This window comes from Neurospora tetrasperma (genome assembly GCF_000213175.1).
Source record: "Neurospora tetrasperma FGSC 2508 unplaced genomic scaffold NEUTE1scaffold_5, whole genome shotgun sequence".
In the NCBI taxonomy this organism is placed as follows: domain Eukaryota; kingdom Fungi; phylum Ascomycota; class Sordariomycetes; order Sordariales; family Sordariaceae; genus Neurospora; species Neurospora tetrasperma.
The window spans coordinates 1,182,335-1,209,193 of record NW_009799103.1 but is presented as its reverse complement, the minus strand read 5'-3'; the positions used below and the strand labels follow the sequence as shown (position 1 = coordinate 1,209,193).

General features: G+C 52.2%; 10 protein-coding genes across 10 annotated transcripts; 5 read left to right on the top strand and 5 right to left on the bottom strand.

The window, feature by feature from the left end:
- Positions 1 to 399: 399 nt before the first annotated feature.
- On the top strand, positions 400 to 2,490 carry NEUTE1DRAFT_131085 (uncharacterized protein; the record flags this gene model as incomplete). The annotated part of the gene is made up of 3 exons (XM_009854838.1): positions 400 to 556; positions 659 to 1,182; positions 1,232 to 2,490. 3 exons carry the CDS (start codon positions 412 to 414, stop codon positions 2,333 to 2,335), a joined length of 1,773 nt encoding a protein of 590 aa, XP_009853140.1.
- A 614-nt stretch (positions 2,491 to 3,104) lies between these two features.
- Positions 3,105 to 6,117, top strand: NEUTE1DRAFT_131084 (uncharacterized protein; the record flags this gene model as incomplete). Its single annotated transcript, XM_009854837.1, has 2 exons — positions 3,105 to 3,123; positions 3,397 to 6,117. 2 exons carry the CDS (start codon positions 3,105 to 3,107, stop codon positions 5,844 to 5,846), a joined length of 2,469 nt encoding a protein of 822 aa, XP_009853139.1.
- A 1,901-nt stretch (positions 6,118 to 8,018) lies between these two features.
- NEUTE1DRAFT_102725 (uncharacterized protein) lies at positions 8,019 to 9,662 on the bottom strand (the record flags this gene model as incomplete). Its single annotated transcript, XM_009854836.1, has 1 exon — positions 8,019 to 9,662. The coding sequence occupies one exon, from the start codon at positions 9,660 to 9,662 to the stop codon at positions 8,019 to 8,021; it is 1,644 nt and encodes a 547-aa protein (XP_009853138.1).
- Positions 9,663 to 11,428: 1,766 nt separating this feature from the next.
- NEUTE1DRAFT_123738 (uncharacterized protein) lies at positions 11,429 to 12,235 on the top strand (the record flags this gene model as incomplete). The annotated part of the gene is made up of 1 exon (XM_009854835.1): positions 11,429 to 12,235. The coding sequence occupies one exon, from the start codon at positions 11,429 to 11,431 to the stop codon at positions 12,233 to 12,235; it is 807 nt and encodes a 268-aa protein (XP_009853137.1).
- Positions 12,236 to 12,767: 532 nt separating this feature from the next.
- Positions 12,768 to 13,350, bottom strand: NEUTE1DRAFT_117711 (uncharacterized protein; the record flags this gene model as incomplete). The annotated part of the gene is made up of 2 exons (XM_009854834.1): positions 12,768 to 13,042; positions 13,112 to 13,350. 2 exons carry the CDS (start codon positions 13,265 to 13,267, stop codon positions 12,959 to 12,961), a joined length of 240 nt encoding a protein of 79 aa, XP_009853136.1.
- Positions 13,351 to 13,880: 530 nt separating this feature from the next.
- On the bottom strand, positions 13,881 to 16,110 carry NEUTE1DRAFT_66778 (alpha,alpha-trehalose-phosphate synthase; the record flags this gene model as incomplete). Its single annotated transcript, XM_009854833.1, has 3 exons — positions 13,881 to 15,089; positions 15,156 to 15,528; positions 15,602 to 16,110. 3 exons carry the CDS (start codon positions 15,900 to 15,902, stop codon positions 14,192 to 14,194), a joined length of 1,572 nt encoding a protein of 523 aa, XP_009853135.1.
- Positions 16,111 to 18,276: 2,166 nt separating this feature from the next.
- On the top strand, positions 18,277 to 20,695 carry NEUTE1DRAFT_66775 (uncharacterized protein; the record flags this gene model as incomplete). Its single annotated transcript, XM_009854832.1, has 2 exons — positions 18,277 to 18,467; positions 18,626 to 20,695. 2 exons carry the CDS (start codon positions 18,316 to 18,318, stop codon positions 20,535 to 20,537), a joined length of 2,064 nt encoding a protein of 687 aa, XP_009853134.1.
- A 78-nt stretch (positions 20,696 to 20,773) lies between these two features.
- Positions 20,774 to 22,577, bottom strand: NEUTE1DRAFT_123735 (uncharacterized protein; the record flags this gene model as incomplete). Its single annotated transcript, XM_009854831.1, has 5 exons — positions 20,774 to 21,063; positions 21,132 to 21,283; positions 21,346 to 21,573; positions 21,658 to 22,331; positions 22,411 to 22,577. The coding sequence occupies 5 exons, from the start codon at positions 22,575 to 22,577 to the stop codon at positions 20,782 to 20,784; spliced, it is 1,503 nt and encodes a 500-aa protein (XP_009853133.1).
- Positions 22,578 to 23,190: 613 nt separating this feature from the next.
- On the top strand, positions 23,191 to 24,215 carry NEUTE1DRAFT_46478 (uncharacterized protein; the record flags this gene model as incomplete). The annotated part of the gene is made up of 2 exons (XM_009854430.1): positions 23,191 to 24,089; positions 24,170 to 24,215. The coding sequence occupies 2 exons, from the start codon at positions 23,191 to 23,193 to the stop codon at positions 24,213 to 24,215; spliced, it is 945 nt and encodes a 314-aa protein (XP_009852732.1).
- A 75-nt stretch (positions 24,216 to 24,290) lies between these two features.
- Positions 24,291 to 25,444, bottom strand: NEUTE1DRAFT_66770 (uncharacterized protein; the record flags this gene model as incomplete). Its single annotated transcript, XM_009854830.2, has 2 exons — positions 24,291 to 24,329; positions 24,611 to 25,444. The coding sequence occupies 2 exons, from the start codon at positions 25,442 to 25,444 to the stop codon at positions 24,291 to 24,293; spliced, it is 873 nt and encodes a 290-aa protein (XP_009853132.1).
- Positions 25,445 to 26,859: the final 1,415 nt, after the last annotated feature.

Below are 26,859 nucleotides of genomic sequence, written 5' to 3'. Positions count from 1 at the left end.
CCCGAGGCAAGGCGATAGAGCGGTACCTTGTTTAACGCGAAGACATGTAGGAGATTGGCGTACTCACATATCACTTTAACGTTCGGCTTCATGCCACTTTCCGATAGCGTGCAACGCGGCTCACCACGACGGGACGGATGGAAGAGCTCTTTATTTGATACCAACTGAACTTCTACCGTATTGAGAATAAAGCTGCGACAAATCCGCTTGTGTTACACCGCGTTCCCTTGGAACGACTTGTCAGAAATTCAACCTCAATGTCAGATAACTCTTTAAATACGTAAAGAAGCGAGTGCTTCCCTCCTCCACCTATTTCTCATACCTTCAAGTTCATGAAAGTGCTTTTGCTTCAACCTATCCATGTAAACGAAAGCAACACAAACCTCCCTATCGCCAGTTCCCAAACACAACATGAGACTGCCATGCGATTTACAGTCCGCCGCTGCGGCACTGCTGTTGTTTACATCGCCAGCTCTTGCCCGCAGAATTCCCGATGTCATCGAGGGGGACAACCTTGATGACAAAGACACATCGGTGCGACAGGTCGCCATCATCGGTGAGTTTCCAGTTCTGTCTTTATTAACATGGGATTATTTTCTTTGCCTCGATTTCTCCGTACACATCGTTTCCACTTGCAAGAAGCTAATACACCACACAGGAGCTGGGGCAGCCGGGTCTTCCGCCGCCTACCACTTGCGCAAGTATGCCGCACAATACAACGTCAATGTCAACATCACCATTTTCGAAAAGACAGATCATATTGGTGGTCGGACTCTCACCATCAACCCCTATGATGACCCCTCACTTCGACTGGAACTGGGAGCCAGCATCTTCATCGAGAAGAACTACATCCTCAACCAGTCGGTGGAGGAGTTCGGCTTACGAAAGAAGGATCCCGACGTAGGCTCCGACCCTAAAATGGGAATCTGGGACGGCGAGAAGCTTGTCTTTGAGATTGACACGAGCAGCAGCTGGATCTCCCAGCTCTGGCACATCGTCTGGAAGTACGGCATTCGGACCCCTAAGCGGACAAATGACCTCGTTCAGGAGACTGTTTCCAAATTCTTGCGCATGTACGAAGAACCGTACTTTCCATTCAAGTCCCTGACACAACGCGCATATGATCTCGATTTGGCCCCTGCTACGGGGGCGACTGGCGAGGAGTTCCTAAAAGCGAATAATGTAAGTTGCGAAACGAGTCTTGGTCGACTGTTTGACTGACAGAGTCCAGATTTATGGTGCTTATGCCCACGACATTGTTCAAGCCAGCACCCGGGTCAACTACGCCACCAATATTGGACGCCTCCATGGACTCGATACCATGGTTGCGATGGCGCCCGCGGGCGCGACAGCTGTTCAGGGTGGCAACTGGCAAATATTCCAGAAGATGGTTGAGAGATCGGGGGCGACCATCATGCTCAACACCTCGGTGTCATCTATCTCTTTCGCGAAAACCGGAAGCGAAGACACCACTTCCGCCAGGTACAGGCTCCGGGCTATCCATTCGTCATCCCAGGAGGACACATCCTACCCAGTGGAGTTCGACAATGTCATCCTCGCCAATCCGTACCAATTCAGCGATATCAACATCGCGGATGGTGTGCTGGAAACCCACATTGACGAGATACCTTATGTGCGGCTTCATGTCACCATTTTCACCTCGCCCTTCCGCTACAGCCCCGGATTTTTTGGTCTGGAGAATTCCAAAGCTCTCCCCGGAACAGTGCTAACAACACTCGGCAAGACTGATAACGCTACATCGGGGGTGGCAGGCGCGGGAAGCGCTGGCTTCTTCAGCATCAGCATGTTGCGTAAGCTGGTGAATCCCAAGACTCAGAAGGAGGAGTACGCCTACAAGATCTTTTCTCCTGAAAAGGTCACTCCCGAGTTTCTCAGCCGTCTCTTTGGTGTCAAGGTCCCAGAGACGTTTATCGCCGAGCCAAACGACCAGTCAAGTGCTGAAGTCAGCCCCATTTCGTGGTATTATCCCCATGTGTTTTACTCGTATCCCAAGGCCGAGCCTCGCGTAACATTCCAGGACCCCATTGTCGGAGCCGGCTTTTACTACACGTCTGGTATGGAGAGCTTCATTTCGACTATGGAGACTAACGCTTTGATGGGCAAAAACGTGGCGAGACTGATTGTGGATGACATGAGGGGAGTAGAGAGCGGAGGTGTCCAGAGTCATGATGGTAGCCTGGCGCCAGGCCAACAGCTCAAGATGACTTGTGACAGAGCAGGAAGAGGCGCTGGTAAGGGAGGAGTGCGGAAGGCGGGTGAAGTTCCCAAGACACGGCCTACGGAACTGCCCGAGATGCCGCTGGTGGACCTTTAACGCACACGACCCTTTTCTATGCAGAGAAAACCAACCCTTTGGGGTTTTCAGTTGTTCCTTGCTTTTCGAGCGTTTGTCCTTGGTTAGTTATGGTAGATAAGAGCGAAATGGTAGGTAGATGAGACTCGAAATCACACACTATTCTAGCTTGTGCTCATGGGAATCTCCTGGCATCGACAAGATGGCACAAGGGCCGTTCATGATAGGTGGTGTCGGATGACGATTCTTAACAGATTCTGGTGATGATTACGCTGCAGAACATTTAGTAGGGCATTAACAGTCAAACGCCTCCCTTTGTTGCCTGTTGAATGTGAGACAAGCATGAGCGGCGGCACGCATCAATGTGACTTGGCTTTGTTCTTGGCTTTTGGCCGTGTGTGGCGTTGAAGATTTGGATATTGATTGGCTCGTGCAATATGCACCGCCACGTCCCGCCCTGTTATGACGCAGCTTTTTGCACGTTCCGCGTGGTACCTACACACTGCACTGTCTCCCCCAGAGTCGAAGCTGGCTGAGTGCTGCCCTGCACTCGAGGTTGGTTCCAGAAGGCAAGGAAGGCCAGAACATGCAACTGAACGTCCCCACTGATTAGAGCGCTATCCTCTCTATCTCTTGGGGTCTGTTTACTTTCCCCCTTCGACATCATCCTCCTTCCCTTCAACTTTCACCGTCAGCGACAACGCACCGTGCACGCCGGGTGCTCGCTGAGCAAGCTCATATCATCACGTCCAATACGATTAATCAAGTATCATATTGACCGACGGCAGCAATGTTTGTCCTCAGAGGAGGTAAGTCGTGATGGGCAGATCAAGCCCGAATCCCCCTCCCCCACCGTTGGCATATGATCGCTGGCGTCCCTGGTCAGTGGTGGGAGCATCCATCCACCAGGAAGCAACGCTGGGCTAGCCCCCGCAACGCGCCCACTCTACTACACCTCTTGCCTTCCTCACGATCGACGCACACCACGCCCATTCAACCTTGACCCATCACATTACCCAAACTACGCGAACGTCAACTCTTCAAAGCCTCGTTACGATCATTGGCTGACTTTTACCCTATAGCGGCCAAGCTTCTGTTTGGTTCCGGTAACAACCAGGAAACGCTAGTTGAGCTTCCCCAAGGCCAGCTCTACCTCGTCAGACCACTTTCTCCCAAGGGATATTCCGAACTCCTCTTCAAGGACGCCTCGGCGCGCATTCGTCGCACTGCGCAAGACTTCCAGTACCAGCTCGTCGTACAGCGAGTATACGAAGAGGGAGAGGCCGAGTTGCTCGCCGAAGAGGAAGGTGAGGACGCCGACATCGACGCCGACATCCTCGCTGCCGAACGCGACGAAAAGACATTCTTACTCGACGAGGCCCTTCACTTGCGCGTTGAACAGAGAGAAGGTGGTGATCACGTCCTGGCCTGGCGCGATCTGAGCGGAGACGTGGGAGACGTCTACGAGTTTGTTTGCGACACGGCCATCTCATCCTCGCTGGTCGATCAGTTTGAGCTTGCCGCCAAACAGTGCCAGTACGAGCGCAAATATCGCAAGCCAAATACCTTGGCTACGGAAGAGGACCTTCAGCAATTCGACTTTTTTGACGAGCCACCGATTCCCCAGGCTAGTCCCATCCACAGCCCGGCCCTCCTTACGCGATCAATCGACTCCATCGACGCCATGCCTCTACACTCAGCCAACACCAGCGTCAAGCGGGAGAACGCTGCTACAGGCTCCTCTACGCCCGCCAAGTCTACTCCCGTCAAGTCTACTCCTGCCAAGAAAGAAAGGAACTATAGCCCTCCCAAGGCCACGGTACCTCCCGAGGCCCGTGAGGTTATGGCCGCCGAAAAGGGAGAGCTACATTTCTACGACTTTCCCTCAGGATCATTTGTCCTTCAGGCCGATTCGGTTACAGCAACAGTCTCCGAAATTGGCAACTGGAAGTACTGGTTGCAAGTCTCGACTCCCGACCGCGAGTGGCTCGGCATTCCCATTAGCTCGGAGATCAACCCAGTCTTCAACCCCGAATATCTCTCTTTCATCTTCAACCAGTTCACAGACGATGGCTCAGCTTATTCGTGGCTACTGCGCTTCAAGGATCAGCCCACCCTCGACCGATTCCAAGAGGGTCTGACGTCTGCTCTCTGGGAACAACAGAATGAGATGAAGTGGGGCAAGATCAAGGAGACTGAACAGAACTACGTTCTCGATGCATTCAATGATCTGGTACTTGAAGACCAGCCTGTCGAGGAGGAGGAAGAAGAGGAGGAGTTTGAGGATGCCGATGATGATGGTCCCCAAAGCGAACACTACGACACCGACGAGGAGGAGGACGATGTTGAATACAAGCCCAAGGACACCGACACCAACAAGTCGATCGCTGTTGGTTACAAGCACGATCGCTCGTTTGTTGTCCGCGGCTCCAAGATTGGTGTCTTCAAGCATACGCCCAGCAACCATCTCGAGTTCAGCACAAACATCTCCAAGGTCGAGACGCCAAAGGGCGAGCTCTTCTCGCCTACCAAGGTCATGCTTCACAATGAGGATCGGAATCTTGTCCTCCAAAAAGATGGTGACCCGAACAAGCTGTATCGCATGGATCTCGAGTACGGCAAAGTCGTCGACGAGTGGAAGGTTCATGACGACATTCCTGTTGTCACCTTTGCACCTGAAAACAAGTTTGCCCAGATGACTCACGAACCTACCTTCCTGGGTATCAGCCGAAACGCTCTCTACCGTATAGATCCCCGTGTTTCTGGTACCAAGCTTGTCGACAGCCAGCTCAAGCAGTACGCGAGCAAGAACGACTTCTCCGCCCTCGCGACTACCGAGAAGGGTTACATCGCCGTGGCATCCAACAAGGGTGACATTCGTCTGTTTGACCGCCTCGGCATCAATGCCAAGACACACATTCCCGCTCTTGGTGAGCCCATTCTCGGTCTCGATGTTTCTGCCGACGGTCGCTGGGTCCTTGCCACGTGCCGCAACTACCTCCTGCTGGTCGATGCCCTGCAAAAGGGAGGCAAGAATGAGGGCAAGCTTGGATTCGAGAAATCCTTTGCTGCCGACTCGAAGCCTCAGCCACGCCGTCTCGCTCTGACTCCCGAGCATGTGGCCCAGTTCACGCATGAGACTGGCAAGCCTGTTAACTTCACGCCTGCAAAGTTCAACACTGGTACCGGAACTGAGGAAACCAGCATCATTACCGCCACTGGTCCGTACATCATTGAGTGGAACCTTAGGAAGGTACTCACCGGCAGGAAGACACCGTATCTGATCAAGCGATATACGGACGATGTCAAGGCCGACGACTTCAAGTTCGGTACAGACAAGAATGTGATCGTCGCACTTCCACACGAGGTCAACATGGTTGATCACACTCGTCTCAAGAAGCCGACAAGAGAGAGCATTGCTGGGGATTTCCTCGACGCCGCGAGGAGAGGTTCGAGTAACAGGGTCGGTGGCCCTCGGACGCCGGCTGTTCAGAGGCTGAAGAGGGAAGACATCGTCAACTCGCCGTATTAAACGGTGATTGACTCGGGAGATTTGCCATGAATATTGATGACTTTGCTTTTTTCCAATTCTTTTACGCAAGGCAGAGTAGGTGGACAGCTGCCTGTTTGACGACACGATTACGATGGAGACCTTAGTGATGCCCAGGAGTTTATGGTTTCAAGCTGGTTTGATGTCTTGTATGAGAGGTTTTCTGCAGACTTTGGTGATGGGTGATGGATTGGAATGAGTTCTATGGTTTCCTTCAGTAGCTAGGTATGTAGCAAGACATATGTTTGTCTACTTGTTGACCACCCGTGACTCTTAGGAAACGTGTAATGACCTCTACGTTTGTCACTTATGGCTTCTCGGAGATGTGCATCGATATCAGCACTTTGAGACCTCGAAGTAGGTCCTGGCAAAGTAAGCTCCAGGGGTAGGTACGCTTCCAAATGTTGCTCACTGCCTTGTCTACGTGACGTGGGTTGGGTCAAATGAGATCAGCAAATGCCAACAGGCTCAGCATGGTCCTTCTTTCGGCCAAATTTTGTCAAAGAAAGGCGAGAATGACTGACTGTGGACTTTGAACTGAGCGGGTACAAAACATCAATTTCTGGGATAACACATGATCACAACGGCTCATTCCAACATCGACCCAGACATTTATACCATCCTTCTTGTTTCCTTATCGGCGGTACGAACCACCACCTTGCAAGTCTATATTACCCCATACATACCTAGTATGCATAGTCTCACATCACCCATGCCTGCAATACACCATGTCCTCCTTAATCGATCGAGCAACTCGCCGCACCTGCGCCGACCAGACAAACACCCACTCAACCGCCAACATGAACCCCAACCAAACCTTTAGCGAATACACTACCTCCGGCACAGCGCCCACCACAGCGGGCTTCCACAAGCACGACATCCTCAACAAGCTCGATCCCCCGAGTGGATAGCAGTATGGATCATTGGCCCATTGCCGCCATGGCCGCCGCAGAGGGTACCTACGAACACGACCATCACCACCCAGTTCCTGTCACCACCTAGTATACACACTTGCATGGGCCCAAGCATACACGGCGCTATTGGTCCTCCCACGATTAGTATAGATCCCATCACACATACAACAACCAACAGCAACATCAGCACGAACACTAATACCCCTTGAGTGATTTTGGGGGGGGGGGGGGGGGGCATTGAAACTGCATTCGCTTCATTCATATTGTAGTTATGTACCTTGTGACTTGATTGTACCGTTGTGTGAAATGATCCTCTAGTATAGGTGGAGAAAGACATTGAGCCGAACTGTCGCGACCAAGAAGACCTTCTAAGAAACCCAATAAATACCTGGCTGTCCAACCCTCATAGGGTCAACCCCCTATCCAACCCCGCCCGACAAATGTGTTGTCGAATCTCTTAGCGTTGTAAATGTTGTCCAAGATAAAGATATTCGTTTTGCTGGCTATCGGTAGCATCGAGGTATCTCGACTTGAAGTTGGCGTTTGATTTTGACAACACAGACTGGGGAGAGGTATGGGAGGTTAAGGCTTGTGCTGCGGTCTAGATGAAAGAGTGACTATGTATGTTAATGCTTGATCAGCCCGGAGGCTTTGAGAAGAGGCTGGTGGTGGTAGGCAAAGTCATGTTCGTGCGTCGTTGAGGTGATTGGAGTTCTTTGAAGAGGGGGGACGTACGGTGACCAGACTTAGAGTAACGTTTCACCATTCGTCTTTTCCACTCTCATTTATCTTTCGACCATTGCAGCAGAACCACAAAGCTCCTCTTTACATGTAGCTAGGGTATCTTAGCTGGAAAAAGAAGGGGACTCTGGGATGAATAGAGGTGAAGGAGGGGGTCGGTAACGAAGAAAAAGAAGAGAAGAGACCAAAGGAGCAAGTGTTGTGATACCGCCCGTTATGTACTCATTTCGTTTATCCTTGAGGTGGCTCATTGGCTAAGCTAACATACCTGATGTATAATGCAAGTGTATCTATCGAGATGTGTGTTGGGACGACGGCGAAGCAGAACAGTCGATTACTTCAAGAGGTAGACTTGGCATGCATTTTCCCTCGTACGTTCTGTCACATTACACCGACAATGCCTCAATGCCCACTTCAGGCTGACCTGGTTGACCAATCGTTTCCTATCTGATCAACGTCGACCAAGAAGCCCCGAAGGCAAGAACGCACAGCCACCCGATCAACTACATTCGCCCCTCTTCCTCAAGCCGCTCAGCCCTATTCCCATTCTCCCCTGTAACATGTTAGCCGAACAACTCCTTTTATGTCCAGATACAGATTTTCCCTCATCAGTATCACGCGTAACTGCCAATCCAATCCCAAGCCCAACACCAACTCCGACCGATTCCAATCTCGACATCATGACCTCCATCTCGGCTGGCAACGGCGCTGTCCTCGGACCCTGGCCCCCTAACCTCCCTTGGAGGTAACCGTCGATTGCCTTTGTTTCCGAGCTCAGGGCGCAATTTGTGATGCCGTCTGCCGCTAGATTTGTTGGTTCCCTGGTAGCAATATCATTCACTCCAACTTCAAGATTGACAGGCTTGGAGATCGAGGCCGGTAAAAGCACCTGATCCCATGGCGCGATGTTTTTCGGGTGTGTGGCTGATGCTTGACGGCGGCGGTTGGTGCTGGTGGTGCTGGCGCTGAGTGTACGACTTAGAGCGGAGTGATGGAGTGTTGTTGTCGTACCGTCTTTTAGACGGGTGAAGAGGCTGCCGCTGCGGCTGCGGAGGCTGCTGCTGCTGGTGGTGGTGGTATTGGTTGTCGTGGTGGAGGAGTTGGTTGTGCTAGACTTTGGCTGAAGAGTACCGGAGGGGGTGAGGAAGGAATCAAATGTGTGGGAAGTAGAGGTGGTTGTGGAGTTACTGGATTCGAGACCTTTGGGTGTTGACTTCAGATCTGGCTCGGACTTGGAAGATGTGATTTTTTGAATGTTGAGCTTTGGGGCTTTGGTAATCGTTATGGTGAGTGCCGTCGAGGGCCCCAGGCGGCGAGTCAAGAGGTCAGGGTTGGATGGATTGGCCTGGTCAACTGGTGTCGGTAATGTTGTAATGATTTCGGGTGGAGGAGGACTGGGTGGATGGTAGGCTGGTTCTGAGAGCTTGTTGGTGCTCCTCAACTCTTTATTGCTTTCATCAACCTCGGTAAGTGCCTTCAAGGTAAGTTTGGCATGTGGTTGTGTCTGGGGTTGGCTTCGACTTTGACGATAGGCAGCTGGGCTAGCTGGGAGGCCTGGACTGATGACCGGACCCTTCTTGCTACTACTGCTGCTGCTGCTGCTTGTGCCGGGAACAGACTTGGCGCAAATACTGGCTGTGTTTGGTTCACTTTGGCTGTTTAGACTCCTATCCGTGCTTTGTTGTATATTTGTGGTCTGTGTCTTCGTAGGTGTTGCTGACTTGTGCCGCTTGATAGGACCGGGTTTGGGAAACCTTAGGTCGAGGTAGACCGCGGTGCTAGAAGGCCGGTGTAAGGACTTCTGACCTGCTTGGTTGAACTCAATCTCGGATTCATCGTCAGAAGCCACATAAGTTGTGTTGGACGTTGTGGGAGAAGAAGGCTCGGATAAGTCTATCGGGCTTGGGACTTCGTCTCGTTGGCGGAACTCGAACTCAATTTGTTGTATGGCGATATGGGTATGGAACGGGCAAGCCAGAACATTCCCAGAAAGTTTCTGGAGTTCTCTAACCTCCGTGGATTCGCCGATGGGACAGTAACTGTGGCCGTTCTTGATGGCTGTCTTGCATTTTAACCATTGGAGGTAGTAGTGCCGTCGTCCTTTGGGGCACCCGATGTAGGGGGTGTAACAGAAGGTGCACATTTTGGAGGTTAGAGCGAGATGAACCACTTTCGAGCGTTCTGAAGAGGTATTGGATTTATTGACTGGCTATGTAAGACTATAGCTCGTTATATGTATTCGATACTTTCCAGACCTACCGGGGTTTGTACATAGTCAACTTGATGGGATAACAGTTAGCGCTCGGCAGTGTCCGTGTTCTCGAAAGTAGAAGTACACCATCTCAAAGCTGGTAGTTCAGACCGGGTATATTGAAGAATATGCCGACTGGAGACTCAAGGAGATGGTCCGGGAAGGGCCCGTAAGCGCTGGGTGTCCTTCGCCAGGGGCATGAGGTCGTCTGCGAGTAAGCGCGCCGGCCACCGTATCATAAGCGCGGTTGCTCCCGTTGTGGACCACCCTGTCTGAATGTGAACACCATGGAGGCGTTGATGAGCATGATAGAGCCCCTGGGCGGTATCGTGACTTTCCGTTCCCAATTCGTCCGATCAGGTTCGCGGGTTAGAGTCGAGTTGTTCCATCGATTATCTCTAGGCAGGTAGAGGTAATTTATGGGAGGACGAAAGTTGAACAGATGAAGAGGAAGGAAGACGCACTGCAGTCGGATGTTGGTTCCCTGTTGAGTGCTGTGTTCGCCGGCGCTATTAGCCGGCGCCATGTAACAGCGAGCGCAAATGATTGTAATTGGTCATGTTGATTGATGATGCTTGAAGGGGTACCTCTACGTACCTGTCCTAGTCTCCTAGTTCAACGCCTGCGGCAGCAGGAGACAAGGGCCACTTTGCAGTGCATCTGCCGCGGTCCAAAAAGCACCTCCAGGTCGGGGCCCATATATTAAGGAAATAGTAATTCTGAGACTTTGTATAGAATCCACCTTCATCCATCGCGGAATTACCATCATCCATGTTGTTACATGACTGTAGCAGTCTCCATCGCTGTGGTTTGGCGGTGGTCATCTTCCATCATAACATCATTAGTGCCATCTTCCTATCAGATCATTTCTTCGTCAGGGAGGGAGTGTCTGTGGTGATGTTAATAGTGGCCGCGCGAGCGCGACCTGGAAGATCAAGACCAGCACACGGCAGCGGGCGGCATGTCGGGGTCGTAGAGTCAAGGTTGATGTTGATGTTCAGAGGCTCAGGACCTCAACGGCGTCGACTTCACGTTAACCCTTCCACTTTCCTTACCTCGAACCTCAAAGATTTTATTGAAGCAGCGTGTTTATAGGTGGTTCGACGTTTCTGGTCTGGTATATGTCAGCATTGAACACTGAGCCGCCCAGTTGGTGCTCGCTAACTTGCTGCCTCCCGTCTCTACAGATACTGCCCGAGTGTCACTTGTCCCCAAGCACCAAGCACTCCAGTGATGCGAGAATGTTCATCGTCTCGGCTCAAAGTGCCGTGTTTAATTTAGCCAATCCTGTCCGTCTAGTGTCTGGCCAAGAAATTTTAATGTAACCTACCCGCATGGTGTGTGTATGCAGTATGACGTTAGGGCTGAGTGTGTGGATGTTGTGTTCAAGTGAACTTGTTTCCCTATCAACCTGCAGATGATGTGGCGATTCCAGCTCAAGTTAACCGGTATGAGTGAGCAAAAGCACCGTTGAGGAATTTGATAACCGAAACAAGACCCCTGACACTAGTTCATCCTTCTTCTTTCACTATTGATCACGACTGCAACACAAGCTGGTCATTCTTGTCGACGACAAACACAACATTGATCTCTCTCAACCCCATCCCAAAACTAGAACACCAAGGTCTCCGTCAAGTCACTGAACACATTCCATCAACATGCCAGAACGCCGCGGGCGAGGACGAGGCTCAGACAGAGACCGCTACCACCACGATGACGACTACTCAGACCTCTCCGACTACGACCGTCCCTCCCGATCAACAACAGCACCTCCCAAGCGCCACCGCTCCATAAGCCGTCGAGCCCTGGACAGACTCAGTTCCACATTTGGTAATCTCGGCCTCAACAAAGATAAAGACGTACGACCCAGGTCAACCGGCCGCCATCGTGATGGAGGACATGGGGACGACTCCGACGACGACACTGACTATAGCACCAACTACACCCACACCCACAACAACAACAACCACAACAAGAAACGTTCCTCCCGATCACGGCACCACTCCCCCGACCGCGATCACGATCGCGGCAGTGGTACCCGTTCCTCCCGCTACCCGCCTCGAGCCAATCTAAACCGTCAACGCTCCTACTCGTATTCCCCCGAGCGATACGAAAGTACTAGGCGAGGGAGAAGCAGCCACCGGAGCGGCACGGGCTACAGCGGCCGGGACCCACGTTCCAGGAGCCGATGGGGACGAAGCATCGACGCCGCGCTCGACGCCGCTGCCATTGAGGCCATCAGGGTGCGCAAGGAACCTGGTCCGTGGACGGGCAGGAAAGGGTCAAGGGTGTTGACGGCGGCGATGGCGGCGGCGGCGGTGGGGGCCGCGACGGATCATCGGAAGGTGAATGGGGATGGGAGGGAGGATACCAAGGGGAAGATTGGGAGTGCGTTGGGCGGGTTGGTGATTAATCGGATGCTGAATGGGCCGAAAAAGGATTTGAAGAGGGACTTGAGGTATTAGGTTGAGTGGTGGAGAAAGGGGGCAGGGAGATGGCTCAAGTACGTTATGGGGTGTCAAAGCGGGCTGGCATGTGTCCAATTCATGAAGTCATGACTGATGAAAGGATCTTGGGTTAGATATCATGATATACTAGTACGATGGTTCTTCGTGAACTTTATAGAGAAGGGGAAAAAAAAAACGGTGTGCGTCTTGAGAGACAAGCACTAACAGCTGCGCGCAAGTGGCGCAGACGGTGGGCATGATGATGGATCAGTGCAGTATTGGGCAGTTCACGGGCGGGCAGTTGATTAGTGTTGTTCACAATAGGATGATGGTTCAATTGGGATTGCCTTCTTCGATGCCCTCAGTTTCAAATATTGGTGTGAAAGGGGGGGGGGTTGTCGAGGGGGTGGAGTATGGAAGCCTTTTGTAACAGACTGGTGTTTTGGTCTCTTTGTTCAACCTCCAGGACTCTGGACTGTGAAAGCGACAAAAGGAACACCACAAATCAAAGGAAGAGATCTAAAAAGAAAGTTCAGCACTTATTCATGAAACGAAAAAAAAAGATATTTTCTATGATCCGACCCAGGCTCGATCTGGGGACCTTCAGTGTGTTAGACTGACGTGATAACCAACTACACCATCGGACCAATTGATATTAGCTACAGTCAAATCCGTGATTCGTATACTATCTCGTGCATCACAGACGTGCCCTCAGCGATATACTTTATCCAAGTTGAAGAACTACTTTCCAGGAGCATATTCCCCATGCTGCAACGCCTCCGGGTTATGCTCTACATGATGACCATGCTGGTCGGTGAATAGCGCCTGTTTGATTCGATCATCTCCGTTAGCACCCTACCTAATGACCCCAATCCCTTCTGGGCCAAAACTCACCTTGGGCGGGTGCTTCACCCCTTCCTTCTCTGCCTCCTCCTTGGTCGTGACAATTTTTTCCACTTCACCTTCATGTCTTCCACCGCGGGAGCGAGCAAATACGTGGTCACCCACATGAATGGGCTCGCCGTTTTTGTCTTTGAGATCTGAGGGCATTGTATTATGATTTGCGCTTGCAACTTTTACTTGTAGGGTTGGAAAAGAGTACGCAGAGCCGGAATAAGGGTCTTTTGCCGTTGCTCCAATGAATGGAATTTGGTGATGAAGTTTATTTAGATCTTGAACGTTGAGGAATGCTTGGTGAGCTTGGGTGCGGTGATGTGATACGGCGAGGAAAAATGACGTCATCGATTATCGAAAGGATCTACTAGAGGTACCCGACAACACAACATCAGTTCGAAGGACTGTCGATATCATGATCAGACCAAACACAACGTAAACCTTCATATGCTCAACTACACTAATATGGGAGAGATATAGTATGGGTTCCGGATTAGCGCGGAGCTAAACCGGCCCAAACCGGATAAGCAGTGTTTTCCCAGGGGTCTTGGGTCTGGATTTCCCTTATGGCGCGGGTGTAGCCGAAGAGATGGCCGACGTCCTGGCGATCCTGACTTAGATGACACTTGGAGGTATCAGAGGTATGAATTTGACTCGGATCCATCCTGTGGGTGGTCCGAAAACGGGTAGACGGCGGGCAGCCGTTATTGACGTGAACATGGATCACTCACTTCGAACGGCTATCACCCACTTGACTATCAACTTGGCACACGCAGACGGCTAAGAAATTGCGTTCCTAAATCAACGCCTGGCTTGATGCTATCTCTATTCACTTGTTATTCTTTTTGATCATCCCTAGGCATTCTCCCTTCGCCGGGCACCACAACAAGTCAATAATGACAATAATAAGTTGCCATTCCATAAAACATAATTCCCGTTTTCCCATAATGCTGCCTATTTAACAACTGCAACCTCTTTGGTTCCCGCTAACACTGCTCAACTCGTCACGAAACAACAAAAAGGACGAACGACCGAAATCTTCTATAAACCCAACTCTTGCTGCCAGAAGCCGCCATCCACTCACGATTCTTGATTGCCAGTAAGGTTGGTGGACTTCAGGGCATCCGTCACACCCTCAATAGCCTTATTGGCTGCGTTGGCAATACCCTCGCGGATGGGATGCTGCTCTTTTTGCGCATCGGCGTTCTTTTCAGCCTCTGCGCTTATCCTTGTCAGCTCGGCAACGAAGCTCTGGCCCCACCAGGCGCTGGTGTACTTGAAGACATAGCGTTCAAGCTTGCGATAGTTGGCCTCGCGCTGCTCGGGACTCATGGTAACGGCGTCGTGGATCGCATTCGCGAGCTCCTCCGTGTTCCAAGGGTTGACAATCAGACTTCCGTTCAAGCTTTGGGCTGCGCCAGTGAACTCGGAAAGGATCATGACACCATGACGTTCACGCTGCGTGGCAATGTACTCGTACGAGACGAGGTTCATTCCGTCACGGGTGGAGCTGACCAAGCAGACGTCGCTGACAGCATAGAGGGCTGTGAGCTCATCGAAGGAGACGGACTGGTGTAGGAAGTGGATGGGCATGAACTCGACCGTGCCGAATTTGCCGTTAATGCGGCCGACAAGCTCATTAACAACGGCGCGCAGGTTCTGATATTCCTCAACGTCCTGTCGACTTGGTACGGCAACCTGCACTAGCACAATTTTCCCAATCCACTCGGGATGCTCAGTAAGGAAGACCTCGAGGGCGTGCAGCTTTTGCGGCACTCCCTTGATGTAATCGAGACGGTCGACACCAACAATCAGCTTGACGCCCTCGAACTTGCGTGTGAGCGCGGCAATACGTTGCTGGACATTCTGCTTCTTGAGGCCCTCGACAAACTTTTCGGGATCGATACCAATGGGGAAGGCACCAACAGTGACAAATTTGCCATTATAATCGACGCCGTTAGGGGTGGTCGGTGTTTGGCTGTGAAATTGTTAGTCCAAACTTAACGATCATGCGCATCGGAGTGCTATGGCTGTTTCGACTTACAGAATTCTGGAACAGCTGCTCAAGAAGTGCCTGGCGTAGTCGTAGGTGTGGAAGCCAATCAGGTCGCAGTCGAGGATACCCAACAGAAGCGCTTCCCGGACGGGCAAGATGCGGTAGATTTCACTGCTGGGGAAGGGGGTGTGAAGGAAGAAGCCAATCTTGACGTTCTTCTTGGTGTCGCCGATCTCCTCGCGCAGCATTTGGGGAAGCAGCATCATGTGATAGTCGTGGACCCAGACCATATCTCCGTCCTGTACATCCTTGGCAACTTCCTTTGCGAACAAGCGGTTGACCTCACGGTAAGCAGCCCAGGCGGACTCGTCGAACGTGATCTCACCGGGGTGGTAGTGGAACAGCGGCCAGAGGATGGAGTCTGTGGAGGGGCACCGATGTCAGACAAAGAAGCGGATAACAGAAAGTGGCGAAGCTGCTACTGCTGCACTTACTCGCAAAGCCGTTGTAATGACGATCAGCCAGCTCGTCGTCAACGAATACGGGAATGGCGTCGTATTCCTCCTTCAGGCGCTGCTTCATGCCGGCGGTTTCGGCCTCGGGAACTTCCAAGCCTGGCCATCCATACCATTGGAACTTTGTACTCTTAGCCAGGCCGCTCAAGCCAGTGACGAGACCGCCAGAGGACATGGAGAAGGTGTATTGGCCGTCATCGGCGCGCTTGATGGTGATGGGCAGACGGTTGGAGATGAGCAGCAAGCGGCCGGAGCCGGTTGGTTGGATGACACCGGGCATTGTGGCGGATGTGTTTGTGGTGGTGGTGGTGGTGGTTGATGATAGCGGATCGTGGCGGGGAGGACCGATGATGTATTTATTGGATGGGCGGGGATGCTTCAAAACAGCGGCGTCGCCAAAAGTTGGAGAGAGCGGGACGGGTCTAGCTGTGCTGGCTGTATTGATCGAATGCGCAGGCCCGCGGCAAAAGAGATGGGATATGAGGGAGGATGTATAACGGGGTAAAAGGAGAGGAGGAAAAGAAGGATGACAGGAAAAAGACGGGACGAGGTAGCAAATGCAATCAATGTTCGAAGATCGGAAACTTGGAATGGCTGAGAAAGAAGCGAACAACGAATGCAGTACGTCAACCGGGCAACCCAGGCCCCGATGAAGCACTAGCGGACGCGCAGCGCTGTAAGAGCTTGGAAGCGGGAGGTGCTAGCAGGTGCAAAGGCGGGGCACTGTCAGAAGCAGCGGGAAACGCCAAGCAAGTGCAAATGCAACCGTAGGTGGGGCTGATTGGCGGGTGTCGAAGACGGATGGAGCATGAGCTCCAAAAATCGATGATCGGGATCGTGGACCGGAGCAACTACGGCGGCCGGGGGACGAGTAGAGGTACCTACATAGGTATGTACCAGACAGCAGAATACGGGGATGGACGGTGGTCGATAGGTACAAATAAGGACATAAGTGGCCAGAAGGAAGGCCTGGATTGGAAGAAAGAAAAGGCACTTTGTAAGTTCAGTAGATCTCGAGACCAGATGGATGCTTTTCAAGTGGGATGGAGGGGACGGAATCATAGAGCCTTGAGCTTGAGGAAACTTGAAGAGCGGCACACACCTACACAAAGCCGGTGACGAAGTCGTGTCACTGCCCTGCGATCTACGCCGGACGGAAGTCTAGACCTAGTACCTACCTACCTACCTACAGGCACATATCGATCATGATGTATCTACAACCTCAAAGACCCGAAACACACGACTTGTCCAGCACGCACTACACTAGACTACATCGCATCACCTGGCACTTGCTGTCTCTCATCTAATGTGTGCCATTCCAGACACAGCATTGGCAAACCCTCTCCGTCTCAGCCAAGGGCCACAAATGGCGCATCTACATACAAAACGGTACCGAGTGTGTGACTGACTGAAACCGAACGGGACGATGAGGTTTGCACTTTACGTCGGACTGGTATCCAGATAGTCTCTCGTTCTATCACCGGAGCGTTACATGGCAAATGCCCAACATAGTGACAAGGCCGCGATGCCGCATCGCAGCATTCAACAGATGGAAGCTTCTCACAAATTCCTCAAATCCTCTTGCTCCCAACGCCAAGAACGATCCATTCAGCTGTCGGCCATGACGACACCGAGCAGAAAAGTCACTGCCAGGGCAGCAAGGGAGACCACAGCAAGCGCCTAACCAGGGGGGTGGGTCAATCAGGCTATACTGTGTAGTGTAGAGGTAAGCAGCCCCCCTGCAACCGTGCTGCAACAGTGCGGGTAAAGCTCTGCCTGGTGTCAGCTTTCAACTCCAAGGAAGATCCTCTCATCGAGTGAAGACAACCAATCGATTCAGCACGACTTTTTGTTGCGCAGGTAGGTAGAGATCAACCCTATTGAACCCTAACCCATCCTTCTATAGTCTAGTGTATATACCTCTCCTCTCCTCTTCACTCGATTTAAACTTTCTCGGTGTCAGGTACACTACACGTTAAGCGCATCTTGGTCTCGAAAGTTGGAGATCTTCAGCTTCTTCATCCAGGCGACCCTGTCCTCGGCAATCTTCAGATCTCAGTTCCAGAGCAGGCGAGCTAGGATGATAACATATGTCGAGGTACGCCAGGCTGAAGAGAACAAAAAGGCACAGATCAGCATCTCAATGCCCGGTCATTTCGGAGCGAGCGTGCGTGGTGGAAGGTGAATGGGGTTTTAAAGTGCTTGTCATTGTGGTAATGGCCTATTGGTCCCGCCTCAACCTCTCCCGTTTCCCAAACCTCCAGCTCAGCACAATTGGCCCGACGATGGAAGGCGTGGCCCGTGTACAATGGGGGATAAAAGATGCAGTCTGCTTCTGTTAGTGCTTCGTTTGCACCTCCATCTGCACTTTTGTTTGCACGTCCAATTGCATTTCCATTTAGGTATACATCCAAGGACATCCATTTCGTTGATATCCTTATTCCCAAATTGAACTCTTATTTATACCACAATATCCACATCAATTCCAGGGCAAAGGTTTCTCCCTACAGTCAAGCTACGGTGCAACCCAGTAGCGGTATCCAGCATCCACCCACGATCCAGCCTTTCATCGTCCTGGGAAAAGAAGGCATCTTGCTGCCTCACGGTACACGAGTCCCTTATTTAGGAACTCTTGCACAGCATCGCAAACGAGGTCAGCCTTGCTGCTATCAGGAGATCGGAATAAATTTGCGATGACTTCCACCAAACCGGCTGCTTTCTCTCGCCGTGGTTCCCCGTCCGGGAATGGGATCGAGAACGGCGAGGGAAGAGGAAAGGATGAATGGAAGGGGCATTCGAAGCGCCTGTGCTCAGATTGGCTGGTGTCTTACGAGTCCAACTTCTCGTAAGTTTCAGAAAATATGACAATGACGGCATATGCAGAGAAATGGTACTGGAAGGGCATCATTGCAGGAAATATTATTGCCCTCTGAAGATCATCCGAGGACCGCACTTTTACGTGTTGACCAATTCTGAACACAGATAAGCTGATTCTGGATATAGCGTCGCCAAAGACCGCGAATGGTTCACAACCTACACCCCCTTTGACTCCTATGTGCTAGACCACAAGGGTGTACTCATGGAAGTGTACGGCATCGGCCGCGTCACCCTCCCCGTCGAGTGCAGCGACCGATCTGATGACAATCCAACACAAGGTGCAGAGATCATCCTTCAGGACGTTCTCCATGTGCCCAAAGCGGTTTGCAACTTGGTCTCCAGGCATGATAGTGCTCTAGGGCGCCAGGAACTATGGACGTTGCCGAGCGAGAAGGACCCTTACAAGCGGGGCGTCTTCCAACACCAACACAGAAACGGGTCGAAATCGAATGAGCCAGGACCAGGTCTCGGCGGCGGCGTGGATGTCTGCGTGTACATGCTTCCGAACAGCGGCTCACTCTGCCTACTCGATTTGGATATGGATAGACCACCGACGGGCTATGCACTGGCGCATACATCTTTCCCGGTATACACCGATAGGAATGGCAATGGATCGCCAAAGATGCTGATGGATACGTATAGCGGCGACCTGATCCCGCTCACTTGGCCTGACAACCAGAGAGAAAGATGGAAACGGAAGAAGGAAACTGGGGACGACAACTGCTCGCGTACTATAGCCACCAATACTGGACCAAGGATCCAAAACTCGGAGCTGGTGAAAAGGCTCATGGATCAAAGGGCGGGACTCATTAGTCAGCTGGGATCGCTGGATATGCTCATTGATGACCTGCTGCAAGGTGTGACGCCAGCGGCGGCGGCGAGTGTCAACAATAACGCGGACACAACAAGACCCATTACAACAACGGGTTCCACAAGCATGGCTTCTTCTCCTTCAATTGTGACGCCAGCAGCAACGGCGAGTGTTGATAACTCTGAGACAACACCGACACCGGCCGACACGAGCACTACTCCTTCGATACCAGGGGCGGCTGTAGATCACTCGGGGGTCTGCTGCCATGGAGAGGAAGAAGACAACACTCAGGCAACTGAGGAGCTCGTTCGCACGGCGATAGAAGAAGAGGCCAAGGCAGAGGAAGACGCCCAGTGGGAGACCCAGTCAGAGGAAGAGCTTGGGACCATGGTGGCGGACGATAAGTTCAGCGAGTGGTATGAGGAGGTAAAGGATCAGATCATGGCAGAGTATGATGACATAGAGGATGAGGTCATGGCAGAGTATGAGGACGAGACTGAGGATGAAGATGATGGAGGGGTAACAGGGCAGGAGGAAATTGCGGCCAGTTCAGATTCGGAAGCTGGGAAAGCATATTCTCCGAATTGGGTTCCTTTTTCGAGCAATGGCTTGAAAGTTGCAGCCAAATCAGATTCGGCAGCAGGGAAAGCAAACTCTCCGAATTGGGTTCCACTTTCGAACATTGGCTTGAAAGTTGAGTGCAACTCAATCAGTGGTCGCTACACTGGCCACGTGATTGTTACGTTGCCCGGAGGTTGTAAGACCAAAACGTGGTCATACGACAAAGTTAAGAAAAAGAAACTGTCAGAGGAAGATAAAGCCTGGTTCAGAGCCATGTCGAAGTACACGCCACACTTCTTCAAATCGATTGGTTACAACGCCGATACGGATACATGGGAGCCGGAGAGGGGAGGGCCCGAGGACAGAGCACATGCACGTACGCTGTTGAAATGGCTCAGATATCACGCTCGTCCTCCGCTTTCTCACGGCGGAGAGATCAGGATCGATCTTGATGCAGGCGTCCTAGACGATCACGGCTTGAAAGCGGCAAAGGAGAGACTCAGAGTGCTTAGGGCAGCAGGCCGAGACCCAAGTCCTGAGGCGAGACAAGAGCTCAATTTTATTCACGAGACGACACTACGGCTAAGATCGGAGCTCAACATGAGCTACAAAGATGCCCCTGACGCGCGTATCTGGAGCTACAACGAGATCTTCGGCAAGTATTGATGCAGTTCAAAGCGACTGAAAGCTTGGGCGCCGAGGACTGGCTATACAAGAGGGAAGGTCAATCATTGAGGGAAAACAAGTAAGATTGTATATGGTCAAAATTGTTGAGAAAGCCTTGAACATTATGCAATCTAGGATAACCAGCTTTTACACTTGGATCAGGCGAAGACGCACCACAGTTCACACACACGTCTTCATGTCGGCGATTGTTTTATATTCTCACGAGCGTCTGATGTGCCCGTGATTATACTCTAATCATCCCATTGTGAAGTCTCCACACCCAAGCTCCCAGCACGAGAACCACAACGATGAAAGAAAAGACGTTTGCTCCGCCAAATATGACAGAGTAAAATGTCCATGCTTGTTCTTTCTTGAACTTCATCACCGTGACAACTATGGCCCATGGTAATGACCAGAGTAAGTTCGACCACAATGACTGGTAGAGAAACCACCGAGGAACAGTGGCTAGAAGGATGGAGGATAGCTGATAGTTGAGTGCGTAGAAGATGTAGCACCAGTCGATGTTCTGTCACGCGTGCGGTCAGTACTCTGGCTCTCAAAGAGAAGAGGAGAGAAGTCTTGCGCCACGCTTACCTGCCACATCTTCTTGGTAATGTCTGCGACACGTTCAGAGTTAGAGATGTAGAAAGCAAACTCCTTCATCCCCCACAAGGAAAGGAAGATGCAGATTGGGATCTCAACTGCCAGAGAGACCAGAGCCGAGTTGACAGCCGGGCGACTGATCCCTATACAGTTCAAGAAGTCAGCAACTTGTTCTGCTCACAGACAGCTTGTAACGAACACTCACTCTTGATTTCCACCCAACTCGCAGCAGGCTTGGATATCCCCTCCTTATCCTTCTTCCATACACCCCACTGATGTCCAACGAACGTCAAGGCCGACGTCTCCAAGGCCTGAACCGGAACCATCACCAGCCCCCACCTGATCGTGTTAAACACGCCCCAAGCCGTTGCATAATCCGCTCCAAGACCAATGATCCTATTCACCAGCCACAAGTAAATTGCATTCCTCACCGCTGACTCCGCAAAGGTATAAACCGCCTCTCTAGCCATCATCCAAAACCCCGCCGTCCACCACCAAACAACTATACCATTCTCACGCGCATCTCCCCTCTGCCTCTGACTCTCTTCCTCCTCCCTCACCTTTCTCCTCGCCACCCAAACGAAATACCCCAACCCCACTCCAGCAGCCGCCACATCACACGCCAACCTTATCCCCGCCTGCGCCAACACCGTCGGCTTGTACCCCGTCCAGCCGACATGGAACCACGAAAGGAACAACATATCCAACGCAATATTCACCGCAAAGCCCACCGAGCTCACCACCAGCGGTACATCCGGCCAATCCATTGCCCTCGTACAACTTGCCACCGACGTCTGCACGGCGCTCGTCAGCGCCACCGCCGCCGACACGCGGACATAGCTCAGACTCTTGTTCCTGACTTCAGGCGGGACAAATCCCGCCGCAAAGGACTCAGCGGCGCCGATGAAGATGACCGTCATGAGCAGGCCCATGGCGGTCTGGAAGACGATCAAAGTGTAGGAGAGCGATAAGCGGGTGGTGAGGGAGTAAGCGGCCGAGTTGCCGATGATGAGCCACGCGATGCGGGGAAGGCCTTCGTTGAGAACTTCGGCGATGGTGGAGATGTAGGTGTAGATGTCGGTGAGGACGACGGAGGAGGAGTCAATTTGGGCGATCCACAGCTTGGAAAGGGTTTGGTAGAGGGCGGGGAGGAGGAAGGCGAGGAGGTTGTAGGTTAGGGAGCCCCAGTACCTGATGTCATGTGGTGATGGTTAGGTGGTGACGCCCAGGGCGAGGGGGGTTTGACTTGGGACAGCAGTGATTGACATACGTGTCTCGACTGGGGATGAGCTTGTGAAGCTTGGATTTGAACGATGAATGTGTTGGTAGTGGTTCACCGTCATAGTAGCCATGGTCATGGGCATGGTAAACTGAAGGTTCGCCTGGCGAGATGGGCGAGATGATCTCATTTTCTGTCGGGTCCTTTGACGATAACATTCTGTATTGAGTATTTTGGCCTATAGCTCGCCACATTCTGTGAAATATGTCAAGGTCGCGATGGGAACAGCCATTCGTACCCTTTTATCATGGCAATTTCTTCAGAATGGAAGGTGCGAACCACCCAAGAGAAGGTTGGGGTACATGAGGGGTACGCCGGCTTCCGGGTGACGCCTTGTAACCTACTGTAGGCCTCATGCTTAGTGGCGCGCTTCACGTGTTGTGTGATCGCGGATGAAGGTTGCATGTCGACGGGATTGTAGAACCAAAAGCCACAATGCTAGACCAGAAAGAAAAGGACGCCAAGAGCTCTGGATCACACTCGCAAGTAAACAAACCCCTGAGGTGAAGTGGATGGAGGAAATGGGTTAGGGTTGAAAGTGTGTTTGTTACCATCTTCCGACCACCATCATCCAGAAAGGGAAAAGATTCCCGACCTCCCCCGCTTCCGAATTTCTTATCACTTTCTCACTTTCACTTGGCACTTTTCAGCTATAACCTAACGAAATCTGAAGGCCACAAAGCAAAGTCATCCAGTTGTTTTCACCGAGTGTTCAGACTGCACTTCCATTTAATCCGTTCACTTTTGCCCGCGGTCATCCCCGCATCAATCATGACTCCTCTGCCAAACCGCGTCCCCCTAACCACCATCCTTTCCCTCCTCGCTTTCTTGACAACAACCACTCCAACCCTCGCCTCTCAAAAGTCCCAGCATCCCCTAACCTCTTCTAACCCCAGCTCCACCACCGTCTCCAAGCCCGATCTAAACTGGCACAACACCCCCGGCCTCCCCTTTATCATCAACACCTGGGGCGGGATCTTCACCTCCGCCACCGATTCGGCCTTCCTGAACCTCACCTCCCCACCACCTCCAGACTCCAATCCCCGTCTAGATGTCATCAATGCCATCGTAGCCGGCTGTTCCACATGCGAACGTCTCCAATGCGACGGCACCGTCGGCCATGGCGGCTCGCCCGACGAAAACTGCGAAACCACGCTAGATGCGCTGCTCATGGACGGAGACACGCTGGACTCGGGCGCGGTGGCCAATTTGCGGCGGGTACGAGACGCGATTGCCGTTGCGAAGCGGGTGTTGCTGTATACAAGACATTCGCTCCTGACGGGCGATCAGGCGACGGAGTTTGCGAGGGAGAACGGGTTTACGGAAGAGGATTTGGGGACGGAGGAGTCGAGGGGGGTTTGTGAGGACTGGAAGAGGGAAGGGTGTAAAAAGGGGTCGTACAGGAGGAATGTGGTTGTGGTTGAAGGGAAGGGTGAAGGGGAGGGAGGAGGGTGTGGGCCTTTTGTGCCGGTTCCGGAAAAGGACTTGGGGGTTGATGGGGGTCTTGGAGAGTCTAATAACCAATTTGGGGAGAAGAGGGGTGGGCATGATACTATATCTATGATTGCGATTGGGAAGAATGGGAGGATGGCCGCTGGGTCTTCGACAAATGGTGCATCACACAAGATCCCGGGGAGGGTTGGCGATGGACCGATTGTGGGTAGCGGTGCGTATGTTGATGGGGAGGTGGGTGGTTGCGGCGCTACGGGAGATGGGGATATAATGATGCGCTTTCTACCTTGCTATCAAGCTGTGGAAAGCTTGAGAAGGGGTATGACCCCGACAGAGGCGGCTGAAGATGCGGTAAGAAGGATGGTGAGGAAATATCCCAGTGTGCAAAGTGGGATTGTAGTGGTGGATAAGGAGGGCAATCATGGGGCTGCGGCGTCTGGTTGGACGTTTACGTATGCCTACCGAGGAGGGCAAATGAGCGAAACGGTGGTTGTCACGGTGCCGCCGGTGGAAGGTGTTATCTCGGTTTCCGCTGATTTGTGACCGGCCAGATGTTTAGTAAGATCCCAGAGCCAACTCAACCAAGGAAAGAGAACAACAAATCCATTCCGAAACGTGCTAAAGGGGGTATCTCAAGAATCGAAGCAAACAAAGCCAACCAACTATCCAACTCGTACGAAACGAAGCATCGTCAGACCCAACATAAAGCCCCGCAGCTCATAAGGGTCATGATCCAAACAATCAAAAGTGTCGCCGAACTGCTCCCAATCAGACCTCCCGCAGCGGCATTCTCCTGGCCAGTCCCTCCCACATCGCCCCACGGAGTCCCTCCCGTTTTCACCACTTCTCCCGACCCAGCGATAACCTTATTGCCCGAAGGATACTTGATATCGTAGACCGGATCATCCTTTAGCGGATTCGGCGTGCCCAAAGCATGCTTGCACTGAGCTTGGTTCTCACTTGGCCAGTTCAGCTCGCACGGCTCGTCATATCCCCACGTGCAAATCGAGTCGAGAATGTTGTAAAGAATGTGGTTTTCGCCCACCCAGCTGCCGTCCTTGTGGTCGAGGCAGCTCGCCAAGAAGTTCATGCTGTTGGCCGCCGACAGCGGAAGCTTGTGTCCCTCTGTGTGGATCAAGTCCTTGCACTCGGAAGCGTCCAACTCCTCCGCCTGCATTTCGATGGGCCCACCGACGGCCGGCCGATCGTTGGCCCCGTGGCCCGTGACAAGATAGTTCCAGGCATCGTAGCTGATGTCGTGAGCGCCCTGGGATTGGTCGACGCGCAGGAGCTTCACGGTACGGTCGCCGTAAGAGAGAGAGACGCAGAGGTTGTTGCAGTCAACCGAACCGGGCCAATAGGCAATGCGATCGGTATCGACTTTGCAGCCGAGAACGCCGATCGAGGAGGAGTAGCTGTCGTGAGGGGTGGCCCAGACTGTGGTCGTGGCAGCATGGGTTGCGGTGGCGCAGTAGAGAGCATGGAGGGCGAGGAAGGACAAGCGAGATATCCAAAGGTTGGACCGCGTCAGCGGTTGTGTGTTGCGCAATGCGAATGAACGGGATTCGGTCATGATTGGGTTTCTAACGAATCAACTAACGGGGAAATGAATGACCTCGGGTCGGACAGAGCCGTATAAGTGATAGAACACAACTAAACAAGAGGGGCGAACCGCCGTCGCGGCGGGTTCTGCAACACCGACTCAGATGATGCTGGCGATGGACATATGAATCCCGATTGCTGCGGAAAACGGAGGAAAGAAGGGAAGGAGAGTAAAAAGGAAAGGCCACTGACGGCCGGGATGGGGGAAGGGACCATTCAACAGGGGCATTGGATGCTTGGAAGCGCCTGTTCCTGGCATGTCTTGCTTGTTCCTGGCCCGTTCCTGACGGGAAAGCGACCCTGACAATCTGCACATTGAGCTCAAGATTAACAAGCGCCCTATGTGGCCTAGCGCTGTTTCTTCTAAATCCACTGATTGGTCCTTCCAATTTTCCCCGGACTCGCTATCTACAGGGTATTCCTAGTCCAGCGTGAAAGGGCAACAAGAACCCCACCAATCGTGGAAAAAAAAAACAAATGGAGCAAATCCTGTTGCTCGGAATTGCAAATTGATTACAATGGGAATGCAAAATATAAGAAGCACCCAAAAAACTCGATCCACCCAGGGGTCGAACCTGGAACCTCCTGATTCGTAGTCAGACGCTCTGCCATTGAGCCAGCGGACCTTATTGGTAAAATGGGTTGACTCATGTCCATAAGAAAGGCTCCGTCGCTCGCTATCCGTCGCGATACATTCTCTCTCTGTACATGATCATACGATAGACACTTCGTCGTAGTCGTATAATACTGGCTTCTGGATGCTTGTTGAGTCTTATTCTGAGTCCTGACACACCCGAATTTCTCTATTCTACGGTTTTCTAGGGTTGAATCGAAATTTTTGATCTCTACCTATATGTAGATGTTAGATACTTTGGCGGCCGTTACAATGATGCAGCCGACAAGGGGGGTCCTAATCATCACCAGCAAGGCGGAAACTTACAGTGACAGTCCTTCATGCATATCTCCTCTTTTGTAACTTCACTGCTAGAGTGTTCCTCTCCTCAGCGACAGAAGGGTCGCGTCCCCACGTGCGCTACTACCTGGACTTTCTTGACACTCTCCATCGTTCGCAAAGGCTGCACACGCCTGATCCTCCATTGAATACACGCGGCTTCCCATGGCTTGACATCCCCTACGGATCGGGGTCGGGACCTGATGTGGATTTCGTGGGGACGGGCTGGAAAGCGGAGACTCGGACCTTGCCATTAGATCTCGAGACACCGCAAGCGTCCATCGAGGAAATGTATATTTAATACTGGGTATCGATGTCGAAAGGGGGAGCAGTCGTTAACGCAACTATAGGTTGAAGTCTCGGAGGTTCTCCAGCATATCCTAGGTGTATACTCAAGCTACTTATGCCTACAGATTCCCAAAACGTGAGCTTCC